Source organism: Carassius carassius, chromosome 44 (assembly GCF_963082965.1).
Source record: "Carassius carassius chromosome 44, fCarCar2.1, whole genome shotgun sequence".
Classification (NCBI taxonomy): domain Eukaryota; kingdom Metazoa; phylum Chordata; class Actinopteri; order Cypriniformes; family Cyprinidae; genus Carassius; species Carassius carassius.
Genome location: NC_081798.1, coordinates 3,284,502 through 3,304,266, shown reverse-complemented (window position 1 = coordinate 3,304,266; position 19,765 = coordinate 3,284,502). Strand labels below are relative to the sequence as shown.

Sequence of the window (19,765 nt, the reverse complement as noted above, 5' to 3'; positions counted from 1 at the left end):
GAGAGATGAACACCGAGCTGAGCCAGATAATGACTCGTTCACGAGTCAAGAACCGGTTGCATCGGTTTTCGGATCACTAGTAGTTCTTTCTGACAATTCGATTCAATAAATCGATTGAAGAAAACGGTTCACCGGTTCTTTTTTTTAGGGAAGTCATGGTTCTCAGATCTATTTCAGTTGTATGTTCCTAAAGATAACCTATAGATTGTATATTAGTATAAAGAGGCATCTGCACATGTATAATAGATAAATGCAAATTGTGCATAAAGATTTCATGTTTAAATTATAGACTATACTTCTAGAGTTGTGGACCTTGACCTTTCGAGCTATTGTAATAGCGAAAACTGCTTTGTTGAAGATGTCTCCTTTTCACTTTTTTCATTAAAAAAATATCAAAAGCGTGACATATAGTGTAAAATTAAATGAGATTCTAATCAAGCTTAATAAAACATGGGCCGTGACACACCCTCTATAGATTTAACTTATATATTGCAAACGTAGCTGAAGCCTTTTCTCTTCCAGATGTGTTTATTTCTGTTCTTTCGCTTTGATCAGTCCGTCCGTGAGAGAAGTCCAACTCGATTAGACGAATCGGTTCTTTTGAACAGTTCATTTAAAATAATACATTCAAAAGCGGATTAGGGCATATTGCAGTCTTTGTCTAAACTCTAAAACTAAACAGTTATATAAAGCCATATGTTGGCACAAATTTGTAGTGTCTCTATTCTTAATTTTTTTATTTTTTATTTCTTGCAGCCATGATTCATCACATAAAAACAAAGTCAGTTAAAACATTAATATAATTTTAATTTACTATAATACTTAAGTTGGCAATTGGCTAAATGTTATTTAAAAAAATATATTTAACTGCTTTTTTAATTTATTTATTTTTGCTGCTACATTCAAATCCTCAATTTACAGCAGGTCGGCAAATTTTCACATGTTAAATTTTAACAAAACAAGTTTTCCCTTATTTGCCACATTGACCACAGAAAGCTTGGTTTGAAATAACTTATCCGTGAACTGTTTAAAAAATTTAGGCTACTAAAAACAGACAATGGTCGGTGACGTTGCACATCGGGCGTCCCGAGTTCGAACCCCAGCTTGCGGACCTTTTCCGATCACTTCTCTTCCTGCAACTGTCCTATCAAAATAAAGGAAAAATGCAAAAAAAAAAAAAAAAAAAATTCATAAAGAAAATGGACAATGGAGCTTTTTTGGCTACGACATTTCACTTTCATTTTAGATCCCTCGTCGGAAAATCAGTAAACTGATTCAATCCAATTCGTGAACAACTCTTTTGGTTCGAGCCAGTTCAACCGATTCACTGAAAAGCGAACGATTCGAACGTCGCCAACCGAAAAGGGGGCGGGACACAACGAGGACCATCTCTCCAACGGTTTGTATTGTTTTTTTCATGTGTCTCTGTCAGTCATACGGCTAGCCCTACCCCGCTCTCCAAATCCAATAGCGAAGCTTGTGTTTCAGACTCTTCGAGCAAGCAGACTCCTAGCCCGTTTTAATTCGCTCTCTAGCGTATCGACATTATTCAGCATGCCCGAGCGGAGGCCCTTCGTGCGGTTGCCCAATGAAGTCTACCCCGTCAACTACGGGCTGCGCCTCAAGCCCGACCTCATCGACTTCACCTTCGAGGGCAAACTGGAGGCAGCCGTGGAGGTAATGTTGATGCCATGCAGGCCCTCTGCCCCGGGCCATAATGTCATGCCATGTTCATGTTAAGCGTGATTTTTAACTTTGCATTTTAATAACTGCTGATACTGTCGTTGCGGCTAATCTAAAGTGCTAGCGAGACAGCGGCTTTACCCTCCAATTCTTTCACATTTACGAGTCCAGCATGTTGGAATGTGATCATTTGTGGTTAAATACTTCAACCTGATGACCTCTGAGACCAACCTCTCGCAATAAAGATAATTAACGTTAAGCAGGTAACGTTAAGTTTGTTTCCCCGCAAGCTAAAGCGCTAACGTAACTCGCGCCACACTGCTAACCCCGTTAGCCTGCTGTCATGTACACAAATATATTTCGTAATTTAACCGCCTTGCAGGTCATAGTTTTCACGTATTTGCCCAAGACGAGTGAATCAGTTCCGTCTACAAGCTCCTGAGTCACTCTAAACCTGTCTGACAGTTTACATGATACTTTATAGCTTACTATAATCACAGTGTAGTGCCTCACGAAACACTAGGTGCAATGTGGACTTTGTGACTTAGAACAAAATAATGCACTTTTATACTGTTATATATATTCTTCAAAATATGAGGTTCATGAAAAGTTCATTGTTAGTTAGGCATAACTTTTATACTCGTTAAATTCAACGAATATCTGTATCTAAATTTTTATCATTCTATATATATTAGTGTTTTATATTTATATATATATATATATGTATGTATGTGTATAAATGTATATATATATATACATATATATACACCTATCAGGACAATCACAGCACGTACTACTGGGAAAATGACTGAATGTTTCTGTAAATATGGAGAAAAGGTCAGTGCAGGCCAAATGTGACGAAATTCAGGTCTAGCATATCCCTCTGCGTAATATTGTTTGTAGTGTCTTTTATAGACCAACTGCTTTACATGTCAAGTCATGTTGTACCCCACTTTGATGCAGCCCTGTTGTGAAAGTCGTCTTGCCGTTGATGTTGTCTTGATGCCAAGACTTATTGGAGCATGAGATTAACTACATCCCCCACAATGCCACATGCATTATGACTGTGATTGACTTCCTTTTATGAATGCCATTGAAGTAGTGCACTCCTAGTTGTCACATGGCCAGTACACTCATTGTATCCAAGTCACATCTAGCTTCGACAAGCCACATGTGCTCTCTAAAGCTTCACCTTGGCAGATTCAAGCCTCTAAACACAATGCGTATCATTGTGCAGGATCTAATTCACCATCAATAAAGTGTGGTAATAGTTCAGTTGAGGAATAATTAAAACAGTGCGTTTACTGACTCTGGGATGTATTTGTCTATGAAAACTAGCTTATGGATGTGAGGAGAGCATGAAAGCTATTGATCGTCCTGGGAAAGTTTCACATCAGCATTATGCAATAAATGCAGTATTAAACAGCCTATTGCAACATAAGAGGCCATGCAAACTGTTGTTCTTTTTTATTCATAATCTGATTATATATGCACACGTCAGAATTTCATAGCGGCAACAGCAGGAGTTGGCCCTTGAGCCTCAGCAAAGCCGTCAGGATTCAGGCGGTGGTTTTTCCATGTGCATCGTATTTGCTCGTACTCCCGGAGATTTCCTACAATAAAACAGGAAGAGGTAAATTGTACGAACAATAATGTGAGCAAAGATAAAAACGGCTGAAGTACATGATGCCAATACACTCAGGGTCATTGAAAGAAGTATCTCATGCTCATCAATGCTGCATTTATTTAATCAAAAACACAATATTAAAAAACTAATATTGAGAAATATTATTAAAATCGAAATGAGCTCGTTTCTATTTTAGTATTTTTTTAAATGTAATAAAATTTCTGTGACGCAAAGCTGAATTTTCAGCATCATTTCTCCAGCCTTTCAGTGTCGCATGATCCTTCAGAAATCATTCTGATATGCTGATTTGGTGTTTAAGAAACATTTATTATTATTATTATATAAATTCTTGGAGAAAACAGTTCTGCTGTTTTTCTTTTTAAAACTCTTTGATGAATAGAAAGTTCAAAAGAACAGCATTTATTTGAATTAGAACTCTTCTGTAACATTGTGAATGCTTATAAATGTCACTTTTGATCAATTCGCAGGGTTCCCACAGGTCCTTGAAATCCTTGAAAGTTTGTGAATCTGAATTTTCTTTTTCAAGGCCCTGGAAAGTTTTTGAAAACAAACAAAAATGTCCGCTAATGTGTTATTTCGCCAACAATTCGTGGCCTATGCCTAGAAGCTTGCTTGATTTACATTAGTTACGTGCATTTACGCATTGCGCATTATTATTAGGTTCGCTTTATGCTGTACATTGCCATGACGTTAGAGTGACTATATTTCTTCTCTTTTTCCAGACATTTTTTCTTTTTGGACCTTAAAAAAAAATGCATCTGTCCGGGATTTCTGAATCACCCAAAATTTCGGGAATTCAGCTTTTGCATCTACAATCCCCAGTGTGTTTTTGTATTAGAGCGCTGTGAGGAACTGATGTCTTAATCCCGCTCCCACTGAATTTCTGACCATTATTGCCCGGTCCCGTGATTTGTGTGTCCAATCCCGCCCGCTCCCTGCAAACATTCTCATATTGCATAATTTTCACAAATCGAGGAGCTGCTATCAATACGCAGAGTATTTAAATCTCTTTTGAATCAGCCATCTCTCTCTCTTCAACCCATGAACATCCGAATCTGACTCCTGCAGCTCGTGTTGAATGCAGGGTTGCCTATGTATTTTTTCTATGACTACTTTTAAACTGTTAATGGGTTGATTTTTCCCATGGGTTAAAGGATTGAAATTAGGGCTGGGCGATATATCGAATATTAGCGATAATATCGGAATAATTTTGACGACGATGTACAATTTGAATATATCGGGAATATGGAATATTTTAAATTCAAGCATACTTTCCCAAAAGAACGCGCCGAATGTCCAAAAAAGGAACCTTTAACTGCTGACTGCTCTACGCCCCTCTACTACGAGACCTGTAATGATAGCGGTTGCCAGATAACAATAGTTCCGAATCAGAGCTCCACTGTTACAAGGATACATTTTCTGCCTGGTGTTTGCTTATTTTAAGCAATCTGGCAACCATGCGCACGTGCTCACTCCTCATTGCGGAAGAGCCGCTGACGATAATCTGAAAACACTAACAAGCTGGAATTGAGCGATCTAATGAAAGCGTCGTTCAGCCGGTCTGTGTTCTGTCGTGAGGTCTCAACTGTATTGTTTGCGTTTGTGATCGCAAAATAAATGCACTTACTCGACCGCTGATGTTTGAATAGAGAAACATAGGCTATGGCCATTTGGAATTACTATTGGGGAATTTCACTGATATGTTTACCAGTTTCCATAATATAGACAGAGAAAATGCAAAAGTCTTTGGTATTCATTTATATATATTTATATATAAGAAATAGCTATGTGCTTCAGCAACTAGCTCCCCATCTAAGAGGGTTTTTAGTGTCAGTAGGAACATAGTTTCATGCCACAGAGCTTCTCTTAAAACCACAGACAGTTGACAGACTCGTGTTCTTAGTTTAAAAACTTGTTTAAAAAATTAAAATAAAATACTTATCCCAGTTGCATAGTTTAAATTGTGAATTGCATGCACTAAAAAGTTGACAGAATGCACTTTCTGTAACTGTTACTTAATTTGCACTGCTTCAGTTACATATAGGCCTATGTATTAATTTAATAAAAAGCAGTAAGTGATCTCTTGGTCTAGATTTTTAACTGCTTAAATTAGCTGTTTAATCTAAATGGTTTTTTTTTGTTTTTTTTTAATGGGCAAAAGAAAATCATGTTTTATTTTTTATTATTTAAATGCAAATGCAAACATATCGAGATATATATAGAATATCGTAAAAAATTTGACAATATCGAGATATCATTTTTTTTTGTATATCGCCCAGCCCTATTTGAAATGTTTCTTAATTACTAAAATGCGTGTATTGAAACATTTTGCATTCTGCCTATGATGAAACTGTGCTAGATGTTAAGTTTTTTGAAGGAGGGCCGTTAGTAGCAAGCTTGCTAGCTGTGTTTATGATCAATATCGCTTACTCACGTTATCAACTCCTCTCTTCACTCTGGAACATTTCCCTCAGCATTCAAGCAGGCTCGGGTAAGCCCACTGCTCAAGAAACCATCTCTAAATCCAGCACTTCTTGAAAACTACAGACCGGTATCCCTTCTTCCATTCATTGCAAAGACACTAGAGCGAGCTGTGTTCAACCAGTTTTCTATGTTCCTTGTACAGAACAACCTCCTGGACAGCAACCAATCTGGCTTCAAAAGTGGCCACTCAACTGAGACTGCTCTGCTCTCGGTTACTGAAGCCCTGCGACTAGCAAGAGCAGCTTCTAAATCCTCGGTATTCATCTTACTGGACCTTTCTGCTGCTTTTGACACTGTTAATCACCAGATTCTCCTGTCCACCCTCAGAAAGATGGGCATCTCTGGAACAGCACTCCTGTGGGTTAAGTCCTACCTCTCTGACAGATCCTTCAGTGTGTCTTGGAGGGGTGATGTTTCAAAGTCACACCATCTTGCTACTGGGGTTCCTCAAGGCTCAGTACTTGGACCACTTCTCTTCTCCATCTACATGACATCATTAGGATCTGTCATTCAGAAGCATGGCTTTTCTTATCACTGCTACGCTGATGACACCCAACTCTACTTCTCATTCCAACCAGATGACCCGACGGTAGCTGCTCGCATTTCAGCCTGTCTGAGTGACATAGCTGGATGAATGACCATCACCTTCAGCTTAACCTTACGAAGACAGAACTCCTGGTGATTCCAGCTAACCCATTGCTTCATCACAACTTCTCTATACAGCTGGGCTCATCAACCATTACTCCTTCGAGGACAGCTAGAAACCTAGAAGTTGTGATGGATCATCAGTTACGCTTCAAAGACCACATTGCTACAACTACCCGGTCCTGCAGGTTTGCCTTATACAACATTAGGAAGATTAAACCCTTCCTGTCAGAGCAAGCAACCCAACTTCTTGTCCAAGCTCTTGTTCTCTCCAGACTGGACTATTGTAATGCTCTCCTGGCAGGCCTTCCTGCATGTACTGTCAAGCCTCTGCAGTTGATCCAGAATGCAGCAGCGAGGGTTGTCTTCAATGAGCCGAAAAAAGCTCACGTTACTCCTCTCCTCATCAGGTTACACTGGCTACCAGTAGCTGCTCGCATCAAATTCAAGGTACTGATGCTAGCCTACAAGACGACCACTGGCACGGCACCAACTTACCTAAACTCATTGGTTAAATCTTATATGCCCTCCAGAAGTTTGCGCTCTGCAAGTGAACAACGCCTTGTGGTACCATCCCAAAGAAGTTCAAAATCACTCTCACTGACCTTTTCCTGGACTGTGCCCAGCTGGTGGAATGACCTCCCAATCTCAATTCGTACAGCTGAGTCTTTACTCATTTTCAAGAAACATCTAAAGACTCATCTTTTTCGCCTGCACCTAACCAACTAACACTAGCACTTTTCCTTTACTTGTCTTTTCATTTTATATTAAAAAAACCTGCCTATGCGTTCTATACTAGACTAACTGAGACTTGTTATGGCACTTGTATACTGTTGTTGTTCTCTTGTTGACCTGACTGCTTCTATTGTTCTCATTTGTAAGACGCTTTGGATAAATGTAAATGCAATATGCATAACAGTGACTGTAAAATATATATTTAGGTAAGGAAATGACATATTTTTTTGATATTTGAGATATGGTCATTTGAGCACTACTTTAACCACCAACCAACCACACCCCAGCCCTCCACCCCACCCACAGCCACGGTCCTCTTTTTGTAAAACTAAAATATGGTCACTCTACACGGCGTTTAATGCATGCAAAAAACTACTAGGATGGTACCTCTATGTTTCACAGACACACCCGGAAATTAATGTTGAATTGCTTTGCTTATTAAGATAATGTAAACCCATGAGGCAAAAAAAACTTAAAAGCATATTCATATATCTTAAAACTTCTGGTTACATGAGCCTAAGCTCTTTTCAATTAAATCCATGCAAAAGTTTATATCAGATCATTTTAGAATATAGTATAGGATGTACAGAATATTCTTCAGTTTTATGCAAAACAGAAATACAACAAATAGAATATCAGATCTCTGTCATATGCCCAAAAATGAATGCAATTAATAGTTATATTTATTTTAATAATAGTATATATAATTTTAAACTTTGCTAATAATTTCTCTTTTTGTGTCAGAGAAAGAGGGTCATTTGGTATTTACTAAACCAGGAAGAATTTCCCGCTATGATCGGCTCTGTTGTATGTTGGTTTCATTTTTATGGCTGTTATCTGATACTGTATGAAACAAAGTAAGGTTTCCAAAGCTTGCAAAAGGCAACGAAGTGTTGCTAGAAAAGAAATCACACACCAAACACTGAAAACCCAGAAGACATGAAACAACCGGAGCCACATAAACGTTGAAACTGAACTGTATGTCATTGTTCTTGACAGGTTACTCAAGGGACAAACCAGATTGTGATGAACTGTGCTGATATAGACATAATTACTGCTTCTTTTGTGCCTGAAGGGGGGGAAGGTGAGTGTGAAACTGCAAATCCACATTTAGTTGATGTATTTGCTTGACTTTTGACTGATTACTGGTTCGACCTGCATTAAATGGTTCATAGTCTGTTTTATTTTTAGGATTAACTGTGCTCATTTTCTCACCGTCCATTTAGAAATTAACGCTACAGGAATTAACTATCAGAATGAGGATGAGAAGGTGACTCTATGTTTCCCCAGCACTCTGCAAAAAGGTAAAGCACATCTAATGTGGCCTGGAAGGAGCCTGCTGCAGTCATGTCAACAATCTCTGTGTAATTAGTTGCTGTTGTCTGTTTATTGTCAGATGAAAGCGGCTCTAACAGCTTCCTGTAAAAAGATGAATGGGCCTTCCTTGCTCTGTCCTACTGTTTTATGTGCCTTTTGTTTTTTTTATCATGGGATTCTTGTTTTTCAGGGTCGGGATCATTGAAAATAGACTTCGTTGGAGAGCTGAATGACAAAATGAAAGGCTTCTATAGGAGTAAATACACAACTCCTTCGGGAGAAATCCGGTACGCTGCCGTCACACAGTTTGAGGTAAATTCATATCAGGGTATTGGTTCATTCATTTGTTTGCTCGCTCACTTTCTCTGCCACTGTTTGCTTTAGCCCAGTCATTTGTCATGTCCCCTTCTCGCTCTTCCTGCTCAATCATTCACTTTCCTCTGAGATCTTGACCGTCTGTCTCGATGGAGAAGAATACAAATTCACATAGGCATTCAGCAAACACTTTTATTCTTGCAAATAGAGAAAAACAAGCAAGTCATTATACAGGAGTTTATAATGGAGTCGTGCAGAAGTAAAATTGTAGTAAAATCAAACCTGTTGCAAAATGTGTTGCTTGGCCTTTAATAGTATGCATATTGTACCATTTTTAATATATTTGCATGTTTCACTATGACGATACTCCTGCTTATTATGTTTTCACTTGGTAGGTTTTAATGTGGAAGGGGACAATTAACTGAAAGTTTAGTCTCTTAAGTGAACTTAAAACTACCTCAATGATAAGGACTCGAGGCCAGTGTAAGAGAGTTGATGGAAAAGTAATTTGCCCTTTCGGTTTAGTGCTGCGTTGCCACTGAAAAATATACATGCATTGATTTTTACATCCATTTTTATGACTTGCTAAGCTTAAATGTTTGTTTTTTCCGTGATGTAATCTATGCTGTCGTTGTACACTTTGCTGATCTGTCTGCAAGGTAATGTTGTCTAGCAGCTGACTAACATGGAAAAAAAGACTTGTTATAGTCAGTCTGGTTTTGGGTGTGTGTAAGTCATCAGTAATATTTTGCATCACATGGCATAATTTTCCAGCAAAAGTGTCTATTATTAATTTTCACCTTGATTCAAATTTTCTAAAAAAGGACAAAAAAAAAGATAACTAAAACATTAATAATGCTTTTGCCATGTTTCTCCAGCAAAGGTGTTTTTATTTAAGAAAAAAGTAATCGAAATGATCTGTGGAATTAACAAAAAATATATAAACAAAAAACCTTTTTTGTCACTGGCCCATTGAAAATGTTGGCAGGGCAATATTTTATCAGACAAGTTTATTATGATAATAAAAGTGTAGATACCAGTTAAATTGCGCGATAAACAAATTGCAAACAATAGTATAAAAGATATGTTTGGAAAATTGAGTCTCAGAATAATTAGAAGAAGAAATAGCTTAAGTAAAATATCAGTAAGTTGGGTTTTTCAAACCAACTTAAATAAGAAAATGTTGACAGGGCAACTACAAATCCAAATTGCTGACCTGACTTGGCCTTAAGAAAAAAAGAAAGAAAGTGCTTTTGTGCATCTGTGGTTTTTGATGCCATGCAAATATCCTTTGTTTGAATCACTGCAACACACGCTTACCCTGAGTCCTCTCTTCCTGTCTCGCTGTCTCATTCTCTCGACATCTCTCACCCCCTCCAGGCCACAGACGCTCGTCGAGCTTTCCCTTGCTGGGACGAACCCGCTATCAAAGCCACTTTTGACATCACCCTTATCGTCCCAAAGGACAGGGTAGCCTTGTCAAATATGGTACGTGTCTTTTTTTTTTTTCTTCTGATCTTTCCCTCTGGAAACAAATCTCCCTAAATGACTAGATTCACATTACTGTCAGACACATGCATTATCTAACACAGGCCCGGAGGCGTTGTGCCTCCCCTAGCCGATGTACGTTTTTTGAGTCATTACACTTGTGGCGCACATTCAGAATACAAGTTTTGATCTGTGATGTGTGCCATTCGCATTCCTTCTGTTGAAAATGAATTTTAGACCACTTTATTGTTCTAATAACCTCTGCTATTGGTTTTTTATCATTCTTAGGAAGTTATTTGTTGTTGTGGTTTTATCAATTGAATTGTAAATCGGCCAACCACAAATGGTCATTTTTTTTCACACTGTGGCCAAAATGTGATGCAAATTGAATCTGACTTTTCTTTATCTGTGCAGAATGTTGTTGATCGAAAGCCATATCCAGAAGATCATAGTCTGGTGGAGGTGAAGTTTGCCACTACACCCATCATGTCCACCTACCTGGTGGCGTTTGTCATTGGCGAGTATGACTTTGTGGAGAGTCAGTCATCAGATGGTGTGACGGTCCGTGTGTACACTCCTGTTGGAAAGGCAGAGCAAGGGAGATTTGCACTGGAGGTATGGCAAGCACTCTCTCAATTTGTGACTGTTTTCATTTTTTGGCATATCAGACTTAAAGTGGTTTAGGTATTTGTAGTCTAAACAACAAAGCCACATATAAAATTATTTATACAGGTCGGTATAATACTGTACTCTCTACATAAATAATATAATACAATTTATATTTTTTTACATTTTATTTCCAAACGTCTGATTAAATAAAAAAAATATACATCACCATTCAAAGGTTTGGAATTAGTACATGACTAAATAAGTTATTCTATTTAAGGACACAATAAATTGATCAAAGAGCCTCAAACTGTTAAAAAATATTTATTTTTTAAATAAAAGCTGTTGTTTTGTATTTTCTATTCTTCAAAGAATCCAGACAAAATGTATTATGGTTTTGGAAAAAAGTATTAACATCGATAATAGAACATTTTTATTTTAAATGTAAATATTTTGCAGAGTTTTACTGTATTTTTGATCTAGTTAATCAGACTCTGTGAGCATAACAAACATTACTCACCCCAAACTTTTGAACTGTAGTATATTATTATTTTTATAAATATTATTATATATTATTATAATATTTATATCATAAGCTAACAATTATTGTCATTTTGGACTATTATTGATAAATGTGATATTAAAAATAAAGTGCTACAATAAATAACATCGCAGAAATTATAATGTACAATATATATATATATATATATATATATACTATAATATACTATATATATATAGTGATTTATAACAACTCTTGTCAAAGTATCATCCTGTGAAAAACATTTTTCTCTTTTTTCCAGGTTGCTACAAAGACCCTTCCGTTCTACAAAGACTATTTCAGCGTTCCTTATCCGTTGCCTAAAATTGATCTAATTGCTATTGCTGATTTTGCTGCTGGTTTGTATCATTTTCATGAAATATGAAACCTTTCATAGACATTGTTATATTTAGTTTTAACCTTTGGTGCTCTTGCGTCCTGTAGGTGCCATGGAAAACTGGGGCCTTGTTACTTACAGGTGACTTTTAAATGACATGATTAAATCGTAATCCTGAGACTTGATAAATCATCACGGAAACCCAGAACCTTGTGCTTTTTGAAAGCGTCTGTTCAGGAGAACTTCATTAATATTTCATCTGTCTTGGTAGCATGTTAATCCCCAGCCATATCTGAACAATATGAGCCACGTTATGTTTTGTTCTTATTCATTTCTTATTTCCTTATTTATAATCTCGTGCTTACCCCTCGCAGGGAGACGGCTCTGCTGATTGACCCAAAGAACTCGTGTGCATCGTCCCGGCAGTGGGTCGCCCTTGTAGTCGGCCACGAGCTGGCACATCAGTGGTTCGGGAACCTGGTTACTATGGTGAGTGTTCAGCCACTTATAGTTTTTGTAGGTCACAGTGGTATTTGAATATAACTGTGTTATTCTGGGTGCTGAGAACATGTCTGTTGCTGCAGGAATGGTGGACTCATTTGTGGCTAAACGAAGGCTTTGCATCTTGGATCGAGTACCTTTGTGTGGACCACTGTTTCCCTGAGTACGACATCTGGACCCAGTTTGTGTCTGCCGATTACACTAGGGCTTTGGACCTGGATGCGTTAGATAACAGCCACCCTATTGAGGTCTGCAACAGATGAGTGGATCTTTCTCATTGCACCCAGATCTCCCAGTGTGCGCCTGTTTTGTTTGTTGCTTTTAAGGGTTCGTGTGGATAGCAGGAAGTTTTGATTTGCAGTCTGCTCGGCCGTATCGCTTACAGCATTTAAATTCCACACCCAGATTTAGCCTGATGAAATATTGATCTCCGAGTCATGTTTCAGAGCGTGTGTGTTGTGAATCATAGGTTGATGTCGGACACCCTTCAGAAGTGGATGAAATATTCGATGCCATATCGTACAGCAAAGGGGCCTCTGTCATTCGCATGCTGCATAACTACATCGGCGATGAGGTGAGAGGTCATGCTCAGCCAGCTGCAGAAAGACATTCCCAGTGTTGATCTGTCAGGCAGGCAGTCGATGTGGGTTTTCCAGATGTCTATTTTGCTGGAGTCAATGTCATTCTTTTGTTAATTTTTGCTAGCAGCCCTTGTTAATACTGACTTTCAGATTAATTTGCAATTCTTTACAGTTACCTTTAGGTCTTTGGTTTTGAGTTATGTCTGATTAAATGATATTTTTTTCTAGGATTTTAGAAAGGGAATGAATGCTTACCTTTTGAAGTTCCAGCACAAAAATGCATCTACTGGTAAGTTAACACGCCACAATCTTTGCGTAGATTAAGCTTTGACCCTCTAATAATTTGTATCTTGATGACTAAACGGCCTAATGACCTTGTAAACCCAAGATAGACTTATAGTGATTGTTACATAACCACCTGTTCACAATTATCTGACGGCCAAATTTAGTTGTAGAATTTTTAGGTGTCTTATCGTTTCTAACTCAAATAGGGATTTTTGGCATGAAAATAGCCAAATATGGTGTTAAAAAACAACCACCACCAAACAAAACAAGAATATAACCGTTTCATCATGACATGAAATATGAATAAAAGAGTTCTTAAAGTCTCTGTTATAGGCTTAGACTATATTTGAACAAAACTCAATGAAGTCATAAATCGTAATTATTTTCATGACAATTACTGATCAGTATAAACAGCAGTTATCTTTAACTGTGGAAAGCTTTCTGTGTGTCATGGACAGAGTGAACTGTGTATCAGTTTCTCTGGTTAAATGTGGGACGATGTTTCTAAAATCTGCATTTTATGTTTTCAAACTTTAAACATTATAATACAGTATTAAAAAGCATACATTATCATTTTAAAAACTTAGTCTTTATAGAACAAAATGGTGCACTCGTTTTCTGTTCTTTGATTTTTATCCTGCAACACACCACAAAAAAATGAAAAATTGTGACTATTTTGTTGAAAAGTTACAATTTGTATGAATTGAAACGTCTGGAGTTTGAAGAGCTCACTGTGAATTGTAAAAGAAAAAAACATATTTTCACTTGTATGTAGGAAAGTGGCTCTAAAAGGAAATGATTTAGCATTGCTTGTGGCCCACGATCCGATCCAAACAACAGTGATTACAGCTGTAGTAATTACACAGTGTGTTACATTGTAATTCTGACGTGACATCGTATTTGGCGCGAGTGTTGTGGGCGTGTGTGTGATCATGCAGCAGTGTTGTTATTATGCTTTGTTAATTGTTGTGTTGTCAGAAAGAAAGGGTGTGACGTTCTCTCTTTATATATCCCAGAGGACCTATGGGAGTGTTTGGAGCATGCAAGTGGGAAACCTATTGCTGCAGTGATGAATTCCTGGACCAAACAAATGGGATTCCCTATTATAGGAGTGGATCAAGAGCAGGTAACAGTTACAAACTCATTCTCATAGACATCAAGGTTTGGTTTTGATCTGATTCAGCACTGTGGGATTGTGTGTATATATATATATATATATATATATATATATGTATGAACATCCAGAGAAATGTTTTTTTTATATACACACACACACACATTTTCAAAGTTTCAAATTTTCTGAAGTTTCAAATATGATTTAAATACCCCTCGGGCATTGAGAAGTCTTGCTGGGATTGACTATGAGCTTTTCAGGGAGCATCTGGTAATAACAACTGTTGTCTTGGTAATACCAGATTTAATCAGAGCTGAAATAATTGGTTTGGGTTTGTTTTTTTCCCTCCAGCATGGCAGTGACCGCATGCTGAAAATCTCTCAGAAGAAGTTCTGTGCTAGCGGACCACGTAATGGTACATGCAAAGAAAGCAGTTAAACTATAGAAGCCTCTGACTTTGTTTAACAATTCGTTTTTTTTTTTTGTATTTTTCTATACTGTAATATCTGTTTTTATGTTCTAGATGAGAACTGCCCCAATTGGATGGTTCCCATCAGTATCTGCACTAGTGATGACCCGAGCTGCTCCAAGATGGAGGTTCTGTTGGACCAGCCTGAAACCACAATTAACATCACCAACGTTGCACCTGACCATTGGCTCAAGGTCAGATTGCTGCATTTTGTAGATTTTATGGAAAAGTTTATTTATACTGTTATTTTATACTATACTGAAAGTCTTCAAAGTGCATTTATAAAATCACATTGTTTTCTACCATGTGCAGATTAATCCAGGTACCGTGGGATTCTACAGGATCCAGTACAGCTCTGCAATGTTGGAAAGTTTGCTTCCTGGTATCCGAGATCTCACGCTTCTGCCTGTGGACCGCCTGGGTCTGCAAAATGACCTCTTCTCCCTGGTGAGACGCCACACATCAGTCTGAATCAGTGTTTGCAAGTCAGAGTAGAGGCTCAGGTCTCCATCTTGAGTCAAGTCTCCAGTATTAAGAGTGAAGTGTCAAGTTACAAAGTCTTATGGAAGTCAGGTTCTTTCATGCCTCCAGGCCTGACTAATACATTATAAATTAAGAATCAAGTCATGTGGGTTTTGTAACTTCAGCACAAAAAAAAAAAAAGTAAATAAAAAAACCTGTAGATACTGAGAAATGTCAAGTAGGCAATTAGCTGAAATAATAGAAGCATAGAGGAAGTTGTTGTTTTTAATATCCGTTGGATAAATTCTGTTTTTTTTTTTTTTTTTTATAATAATAAAATATTAGTTATTTAAATGGCACAAAAAAATCTAATTAAAGGGATAGTTTACTTCAAAACTCCCCATTGACTTTCATAGTACTTTCTTCCATACTATGGAAATCACTGGGGACCAGCAACTGTTTGGCTACCCACTTATCTTGTATGTTCAGCAGAAGAAAGAAACAAGTTTGGGACAAATTGAGGCCAAAACTGGATGATTTTTGGGTGAACTATACTTTTATATGTTTTTTTTTTTTAATTAAATTAAATTAAGTATTAAATTAAGAATACAAAAGTATATTGTGTGCTTGTGGGTTTTTTAGTGATTTAGTATTGGTGTGTCATTAAGCTTTTTTGTAGGCTACAAATCTTTTTTTTCCAAATGTTGTTATCTTTGTGTTCAGTGTTGCTGAAAAGAAAAGCCATTTCGGCATTATCATTATTCGTTTCCATTTCTTCTCTGTCCATTACCACTGTCTGTTCTTAATAGTGTCTCTCTCTCTCTGTCATGCCCTCAGGCTCGAGCAGGTATGATCAGTACTGTGGAGGTGTTGAAGGTGATGGAAGCATTTGTGAATGAGCCAAACTACACAGTGTGGAGTGACCTGAGCTGTAATCTGGGTGTTCTGTCCTCTCTGCTCTCACACACTGACTTCCACGAGGACATCCAAGAGTTCATTCGAGATCTCTTCACCCCTATCGGCATGAAGCTGGGCTGGGACAGTAAAACCGGAGAGGGTAAGAGACCGAACTGAAGGCGTATGGACATTGTGTGTCATAAATATTCACTCTCATGTCATTCTGAACCTGAACTTTCTTTCACCTGTGGAACTTAAAAGATGAAGAGGCCATTGACTTTCATTGTATAAACAAACACACTGAGACTTTTATGTTCCACTGAAGAAAGTAAGTAATTTTGGGTGAGAAAATGACGACAATTAAAATTTTTGGGTGAACTATCCCTTTAAAGGTGACACATCCTGCACTTTTCTTTGCACTCCATCTAACAGTCTAGGTTTCTTGCACTCAAACAGTCAGAATTTATTTTCACATCACCAATTTCTCGCTGCCTTCAATTTAAACATTTGAATATGTTCTCTATGTAAATAACCTTGGTTATGATAAGCTAAATGCAATGTGTGACAGCGCTCCTGTCATGTTGTCAAAAACTGAAAGAGAGTTGATATATAAATGTTATATCATGGCAATTTCACAAGCCGTTTTTTTTTTACATTTTTAATATAAGGTAAGGGTTAACACAATACAAAAGTTTCTGTAGTAGATAGCAGGAAGAGTGATATTGCGCTTTGCATTTTCAAAACCAATTTGACTACGATGTAAAAAACAAATGTTATTGATTTAGATTTGTTATTTTAATAAGTTAATTAATTAAATTATTAATTAAATATAGAAATCATGAATGTATATATAAATAAATCAAAAATATGTAGCTTTCAAGCATTTCTTATTTAAATGAAAAATATATAAATATAAAATAATTACTTTGAAGTAAGCCTGCCTTTGTAGTTACAGTGTTCATTGGCCATTAACGGCTCACCGCCTCCACCATCATTTTACTTAAATTATTCAAAAAATAAAAAACTCTTTTTTTTGATAATGGATGCTGCAATATAAATGGAAACCATCTACTCCATACAGCATTAGCAGCAGGAGTCACATTTCACTTATGTGAATAGAGTAAGGAGAGTAGACTGACAAGATGACGGAGGATTTGGTGTCAAAGCGAAAAGCAAAAGTGCATATTTGCCCATATTCCATGTTTAATATAAGTTAAGTTTGTCTTTGTTTTATTGTTATTGTGTGTTTTTCATTCAAATTAATAAATAACCACAAACTAGCTGGATTTCTTTTCATTTATTTGTGTTCCAACACGGACGGATACAGTGGCATGCCAAAGTTTGGGAACCCCTTGCAGAATCTCTGAAAATGTGAATAATTTGAACAAAATAAGATATATCATACAAAATGCATGTTATTTTTTATTTAGTATTGTCCTGAGTAAGATATTTTACATAAAATATGTTTACATTTTGTCCATAAGATAAAAAAATAGCTGAAATTATTTAAATAACCCCATTCGAACTTGGTTCGTAATACTGTTTTTGGTTACCTGGCTGAACTGTTTGTTCTGAACAGTTAAACTGAGAACTGTTCTTCAGAATAATCCTCTAGGGTCCTGCAGATACTTCAGTTTTCCAGCATCTTTGCATATTTGAACCCTTTCCAGCAGTGACTGTATGATTTTGAGATCCATCTTTTCACACTGACAATTGAGGCACTCAAACACAACTATTAAAAAAGGTTCAAACATCCACTGATGCTCCAGAAGGAAACAAGATGCATTAATAGCTGACAATAGCTGAACAGGATGATGTCATCCAAATTTTTTCTATTTAGTACTGCCCATCAGCAGCAACTGAAGATGTTTCCAGGAGCACAAATGAAGTACAATTAACCTTGATCTTCAAATTCAAATTCAAAAGTTTTCACCCCCCAGCTCTTAATGCATTGTGTTTCCTTCTGGAGCATCAGTGAATGTTGCTGGAAAGGGTTTAGATATGTGAAAGATGCTGGAAAAGTGAAGTATCTGCAGGACCTAGAGGATTTTTCTGAAGAACGGTGCTCAGTTTAACTGTTCAAAACAATCAAGGGACTCATGAACAACCATCACAAAACAGAAAAAACAGTCATGGATCATCCAGGTAACAGCACACAGTATTAAGAACCAAGGGTTCCCAAACTTTTGAATGTGGTAACATGCATTTTGGACGATTTCTCTTATTTTTATTTTTTTATTATTCACATTTTCACAGATTGTGCAAGGGGTTTCCAAACCTTTGCATGGCACTGTATATACAGCCCCTCACATGACATGCAAGAAGATATATATTCTTCTTCTAAAAAAGAACTATAAAGGAATAGTTCACCCAAATAACTTAATAAAATCTGCACTGTTTCTCACACAGACTTATGCTTGCTCATGGTTTCTTTTTGAATAGTTATCATTCGTTTGTCAAGAGACATTCAAATGAAGTGTTCTTTTGTTGGTTGCCCTTCTCCCCTGTGTCTTGTTCAGGGCATTTGGACGCCCTGCTGCGGGGTCTGGTGCTGGGGAAGCTGGGTAAAGCGGGGCATAAGGCCACACTGGAGGAGGCTCGGCGGAGATTCAAAGAACACGTGGAGGGTAAACAGATCCTGCCTGCAGACCTCAGGAGTCCAGTGAGTCATCTTGCATTTCTGTTCATAGTACAGACACATTTGCATCAGTGTTCTAGTGATGCAACAAAATAAAAATAAAAATCCTTCTGAAATGAATAGATGGTGCGTTTCTGTTTAGTGTAAAATACAACAGAAACAGCTGTGGCGATGCTAGTGATTGAATAACAATATAGATTGCTCATTTTAGTTGATACTAATCTGGATTCTTAAATCCCAAGATAAAGATTGAATATGAAACAGTCTCAGATTTTAAAATTCTGTCAATATCACCACAAAATACAAACAATAACATTGTTTTGTGCTGTTTAATTATACATATATACTGATAGTCTCATCTTTATTACTAGTTATAGCACAAAATAAACATGAATGAACATCATAGGGCTGTCGCGGTTAAGAAATTTCCCCTGCGGTTATTATGGGTGGCTCAATAGCGCGATATGCGGTATTACCGCCGTTTTTTTTTTTTTTTTTTTTTTTTTTACATACCTAATTTATCCTGATTTTGCTGCATACAAAGCTCTATCGTTGAGTTATGTAGCATATATTGTTGCTTTTTTTAACTGACAGAGACGTTTTAAAACATTTTTATTTATTGTTAAATGCCAAACAGCAACAAGAACATGCGTTTTCCATTTTTTTTTTTTTTTTAAGAAATGAAGTTCTAACATGTATTACATGTATGTGCGCGCGACTTTGGACAGCAGCGGAAATCTAGACTGATTATCGCGTCACCACTGGCCCACCAGGACAGTGGATTCGCGCTGGAGTCGATGCACTCCTCAAGCAGAAAGCGTGTGTGAGCTCGTTATCTGCTCACGCTCTCTTGGGTATGGGCACTGACGTGGAGGTTGTCCGTGACTTCAGCTGGTATGCCTGTTACTTCCACGGCTGTATTTTACAGATTTCGCAAAGGCTTCAGCTAGGCTACTCCTAACTGTCGGCCGGTCTCAGCTGTTCTTTTTGATGTTGCTGCGCGATCTGATGCTTGAGGG

General features: G+C 37.3%; 1 protein-coding gene across 2 annotated transcripts in view; it reads left to right on the top strand.

The window, feature by feature from the left end:
• Positions 1-1,354: 1,354 nt before the first annotated feature.
• npepps (aminopeptidase puromycin sensitive) overlaps positions 1,355-19,765 on the top strand; it is a 23,616-nt gene continuing 5,205 nt past the window's right edge. Inside the window, exons 1-19 of one of the 2 annotated variants that reach the window (XM_059537921.1) lie at positions 1,355-1,399; positions 1,489-1,677; positions 8,195-8,279; positions 8,422-8,499; positions 8,703-8,824; positions 10,208-10,315; positions 10,730-10,930; positions 11,725-11,821; positions 11,907-11,940; positions 12,174-12,288; positions 12,384-12,548; positions 12,770-12,874; positions 13,110-13,170; positions 14,183-14,292; positions 14,632-14,695; positions 14,804-14,943; positions 15,062-15,196; positions 16,049-16,268; positions 18,628-18,770. In XM_059537921.1, the coding sequence (XP_059393904.1) occupies positions 1,555-1,677; positions 8,195-8,279; positions 8,422-8,499; positions 8,703-8,824; positions 10,208-10,315; positions 10,730-10,930; positions 11,725-11,821; positions 11,907-11,940; positions 12,174-12,288; positions 12,384-12,548; positions 12,770-12,874; positions 13,110-13,170; positions 14,183-14,292; positions 14,632-14,695; positions 14,804-14,943; positions 15,062-15,196; positions 16,049-16,268; positions 18,628-18,770 (2,106 nt within the window). In that variant the 5' untranslated portion in view covers positions 1,355-1,399; positions 1,489-1,554. The other variant, XM_059537920.1, reaches the window with a different exon arrangement.